The sequence below is a fragment of the Letharia lupina genome, assembly GCF_014066315.1.
Source record: "Letharia lupina isolate WasteWater1 chromosome Unknown contig_11, whole genome shotgun sequence".
Lineage (NCBI taxonomy): Eukaryota > Fungi > Ascomycota > Lecanoromycetes > Lecanorales > Parmeliaceae > Letharia > Letharia lupina.
Window position 1 is genome coordinate 2,042,286 of NW_023502980.1, and position 5,608 is coordinate 2,047,893.

General features: G+C 30.0%; 1 protein-coding gene across 1 annotated transcript; it reads right to left on the reverse strand.

Annotated features, from left to right (window-relative positions):
* Nucleotides 1–243: 243 nt before the first annotated feature.
* On the reverse strand, nt 244–1,534 carry HO133_001112 (uncharacterized protein; the record flags this gene model as incomplete). Its single annotated transcript, XM_037292044.1, has 3 exons — nt 244–994; nt 1,056–1,253; nt 1,308–1,534. 3 exons carry the CDS (start codon nt 1,532–1,534, stop codon nt 244–246), a joined length of 1,176 nt encoding a protein of 391 aa, XP_037152406.1.
* Between the last annotated feature and the right edge of the window lie 4,074 nt (nt 1,535–5,608).

Below are 5,608 nucleotides of genomic sequence, written 5' to 3' on the forward strand. Positions count from 1 at the left end.
AGTTCGGTAGGGCTGCTTTGTATATCTGCTGGGGACGCCACAGCTTCACGGGTTGCACTGTGACCGGTCAGAGAGAATATTAAAGCAGAATGGCTTTGGGCAACTCACCCAGACTCTCACGCCAGTGTGCTAGTGCACCGGGGGTCCTCGAGAGAATGATGACGGCTGTGATGATGTCTTTTTCGAATCCCCTGAGCGCCAGAGAATCAGTATATGCACTGACGACAACAAACAGCGGATAACTTACAGGGCTAAGTAAGGGAAAGAACCGTAAAGATCCACATTGGCATGGAGACCCCGCTCAACGAAGTAAGGATCTTTCCTTGCTGCCCTGTCAACTTCGAAAGCGATCTGAAGGAGGGGATTCGTGGAGTCCTCCGGCGGCATGACTTCCTTGATCAGCGCCGCCCTGGGGTCCCTCTTCTTCAGGACTCGGTGGCCGTAGCCGAACAGTCTGGCCTTTTTGGCCTTGACGGCTTCCATGAACGGGCCCACGTTCTCAACCTTTCCGATCTGCTCGAAGCCCTCGTAGGCCAACTCAATCGCTCCGCCATGAAGGGGTCCGAAGCCGGAGACCAGGCCCGCGATAGCGCAGGATACGGGATCTGTGAGGGAGGATCCAGCGTGCAATGCGGCGGCAGTAGAGTTGGTAATTTCGGAATCCGCGTACAATATCCACAATTTATTCAGACACTCCTCAACTTTGGAGTCTGAGCTGGTTTCCGCGTCAATGAAACCCATCATCAATAACAGGTTCCCAATCAGGGATCGATGTGGCTGTGGGTTAGTGAAATTTTTCCCACGTTTGTGGCAGTACACAAGTGCAATGGTAGCAGCCATATACGATACGGTTCTGACGATAGCTTTGTCAGCCTTTTCGAGATTGCCTTGGAACATGGGTTTTTGTTGGTGGCGGGTAGCACCCATGATGCTGTCCGAGGAGGCAAAAGCGCTCATGCCGGCTAAGATCATGTTGTAAGTCTCCGAATCTTGCCTGCGCAACTCGAGTCAGTCCTTCGAAGCTGTTGTACTGAGATTGCTTAGGAGTGACGAACGGGAAGGCTGAGATAACGTTGACCACGGTTTCAGGAGGAATCGCAGCCTGACACAACGCGGTCCGAACATCCTCTTTCTGTTTTGGAGAAGGGAGTGCCTCCCAGATGAGCAGATGCATAACATCCTCATAAATATATGTTCGGAACAAGTCTTCAATGGGGAGGCCCCGAAATCGAAACTCGCCGTGGTGCCCATCACTTTGTAGGAATGTCAGCAATAGAGTTGTGTGAGGAGGGTTATAAACAGCATACATGACAGTGATCGACGAAACCATACATGCGGTATTCTCGAACCCTTGGTCAAGTAGGCGAAGTGGGCGAGCGTTTTCAACGCTAGTGTTCTTCTCCTCGTGGGAGGCATCGGGTAGCGTGATTTTGCCCACGTCCGTCGCCTGGATAAAGTTGTCTTGGATGGGGATCTTATAGCTTTTCTCGGTGCGGGAGTCTAATACATGCAGGTAATCCATGTCTTGTGTCATTGTGTCGTGCTTTTATTCTTCGAATCGACGGTCAATGGAAATGATAAAGTGAAATAGAAATAGAGCTTGTCAGAATTCAGGAACACTGGGTCATATATCAAGAAAGAGTGTGGAGTCCCCACATTCACGCATCCTAAGGATTGACTCTACAGATCCTGAAATCCATAATTCCTGTAATCCTGCAATCTCTCAATCCTTGAATCCACCAATCCTGCCATGCGTGATTCCATTGACTATGCTGCTGGGAATCCTTGAAATCATGGATCCCCCGACTCGTTACTTTTTTACTTTATCGCAACAGTGGGAGTATGGGTTAGTGGGTCCATTATAAGGTCATAGCATTAATGGCTTTAGTGGTTATTTTATTAACCGTTTTATTAATATGCGATATACGATAGTAGAAAGATAGATATCTATAGCGAGTATTATTTATATAGCTACTATATTAATAATTAGCTTCATCTGCAAATCTAAAAAGTTTCTACTAAATTTCAAATTGCTGATCTTGCGAATAGGGCTGAAATTAAGAATTCCGCCGGTTTAGTAACTATCTCAAAAATCAGCTAAAATTTCATCGGTTTAGTAATTATCTTAATCTTTTTCGCTAGTTCTATTAGTTTAATAGTAATACGCACGAAAAAAGAAAAGTTCTAATAATTAACGTTACGACGATAAGGTTCTATAATAACGAGTATTAATATTAACTTAAATTTGACTATAAAATTAGATAATTTAATAAAATTAATCGCGTAGATAATACTCTAATATGATATATATTAATAATAATATATATTAATACTATATATATATAGAATAGTACTTAGAGTATATTAGAGTATATTACGCAAAATTTTTAAAGTTATTAAATTAGTAGAATTAGTAGAAAGAATTAGATATAGATAAAGTTTACTTAATAAACTAAATCGTACTTATAATACGAACCCGACGAAAATCGTATAGAAATTCACTTTTCAGATTTGCAAATGTTTTTATTTAAATTAAAGCTAAGATAAATTATTCTTCTTCGTCTTTATAATTAATTTAATATATATTAGCTCTTATATAATTATTATAAATATACTATCTAACTATTATAGATATATTTTATATTCTTTATATTAATATATATAAGAGAATAAGATAGAGCTAAGTTAAAAAAAAAAAAATTATATATATAATTATTTATAAATTTTAAAGTAATTATACTCTTTAATTAAACTAGTTAACTTAGTTCGCTAGCTCTATTAAGTCTTCTTATTAAAGAAATAAATATATATTATTTAATTTTAAAATAATTTTAAATCTCTCTATTAAAACTTCTTATATATTTTTTAAATTATAAATCGTAGTTTACGTTTTTTAATAATAAGATAATCTTAAATTTTAATCTTATATTTATTTAAAGATAAGAAATTTAATTATCGCTTATTAAAGTTCGCTTATTAAAATAACTCGATAGTCGATAGCGTTAATTAAAAAAATAGATATATAGTATTTAGTTTTAAAATAACCTTTTCGTTTTCTATTAAAATTTATAAACTTTTTTCTTAAATTTAGAAAAGTAATTTATACTTTTAAATAAAAAAAGAATAATAAAATTTAGTCTTATAGATATTTAAAGATAACGAATTATATATCGCTTATTAAAAACTTATTTACTTTATTTAGAATACTCTTTTAATATAAGCTTAGATAGTCGAGTAATAATAATAATAATAATAAAATTTTAACTATTTCGCTTCGTTCTCGATTTAAATTTATTAATCTATCTTACTATTAGAAAAAAGACTTTATAGATTCGAAGCGAGAGAACTCTAGATCGCTTAACTTATTATACGATTAGCGAAGTCTAAATAAATAAGCTTAAATAAGCGATCTCTTCGAGTTTTCTTTACTTTCTTAAGAATTAGATTTATTATTAGAATTATATATAAATATATATATCTTTTAAATTCTAGATTACTATATAACTTTAAAATTATAATTTAAGATTAAATTTAATAGTTCTAATTCTTTAATTATTTTTAAAGATAGTAATTTAAAATTAATATAGTACTTATAACTAGAGTATAATCGTAACGTCTATAAAACTAATCGTCGTTACTCGATATAAGATTAAATTTAAATATTATTATAATAAAATTAGAGATTTTAAAATATATTAAAGATTCTAACGAAGAGATTTCTATATTATTTATTAATAATAATTCTATAAAAGAAATAAGTAGTAGTAATAATTTAGAAAATCTATTAAATAGAAAGAAAGATATTAATAAGTAGATTAAAAAATCTATATATATATTAAACGATAGAATTAAATATATAACTCGCTATATAAATAAAATAATATAATAACGTCGTCTTTAATCTCTAGAGATAGAGGTTATATCGCTTAAATAAGATTAAATATTTACGAGTTATAGTTATAATAGTAATAATATTATATTTAAGTTATTAATAACTCGAGAAACGAAGAGATATATAATTAATATTAATCTCGAATATAATAACGTTATTTAGCGATTTTAAAAGATAATTAAATTAGAGAAGATATTAATTTATTATAAAAAGAGTATTAGAGAGTATCGAGCTCTTAATCTAAGAAGTAAATAAGGCGTTTCGTCTAATCTTAAAAAACTTTCTTATTAAGAAGAGTAAGATTCTTTAACTCGTTAGTTTTTTAATAACGATTAAAAAGAGCTATAGAGTAATAAGAAGAAAAGAGAAGTTTATTAACTTTCTATTTAATTAAATAAAAAATTTAATAAATTATATATTTAACGTTATTTAAGCGTAAATAGATATCTATTTACGCTGCGTAATAAGACGAGATAGAGCGAGGTTTTAAATATTTAATATTACCTCGCTTCGAATCGAGGTTTTAACGAAGTAAGATTAAATTAAGATAAAAATTTTTTATCGAGATAATAAGAATACTTCGTTATTTTCGCTAAGCGTTTAATTAAATTAATTTAAGATTATTATCTTAATAATACTTTTATAATATTCTCTATAGTCTCTTACTCTTATATATCTTATTATCTTTCTAAATATCTATATCTTATACTCTTATTTAAACTATAATATTATCTTTTATACTCTATTTTATTCTATTCTTAATATATTTTATTAAAATTTAAAGAGATTATTTTCTAATTATATATATTAATAATATTAAAATTATTAATTATTAATTATTAATTAATTAGACTAAGAGACTTTTATATAAATAATTTAATATTATAAATCTCGATTTATATATATACTACTTAAATATAAAAATTAAGTAAAATTATTTAATAAAGATATTTAAAATAAGCTAGTTTATATTTATTAATAAGATCTTTATAATCTTTAATATAAAGAAGTATTATATATCGCTTACTCTAATAAAATTAAATATAAATAATTATTTTATCTCTATATTTAATATATATATAATTAATTTAAATAACGTTATTATATTTAAGAGTAATTTAGAGAAAATTAATTATTTAATTATTTAGATATAATTAAATATAGTATTTACTATTAATAAACTAGCTATATTCTCTTCGAATTTAAATTATTAATATTAATAAATATATAAAAGAGTATTATAATATTTAGCTAAAATTAGAATATATAAAATAATATTCGAAATTATAAACTAGTAATATTATAATTATTTAATTATTTAGATATTAATTAGATTAATAAAATATCTATAATATAATTAATAGTTAAGATAACTATAATATTAAATAGCTGAGAGAAATAACATGTCTCCGCCAGCACAGTTTTTCAAGAACACTCCAAAACCTCGGGCTGCTGTACTACCGTTTTGTAGCACATGCTTTACATCGAGTAACCCACGAAAAATCGCGCGAGGCGTCAGAGACCGGGGATATTAATTTGACCTTTCATACTAAGATGTTGTGCCGGACGAATCGATGATACATACGCCTATATTGAATCTTAGGGCAGGGCTCGTCTGGTAGATATAGGAGACTGTCGATGGAGCACTTTCATTATCAAGTTCTAATCCGGGGTGCTCCTTTCCAATAGTAAAATCAATCAACTCACCCCGTTTGT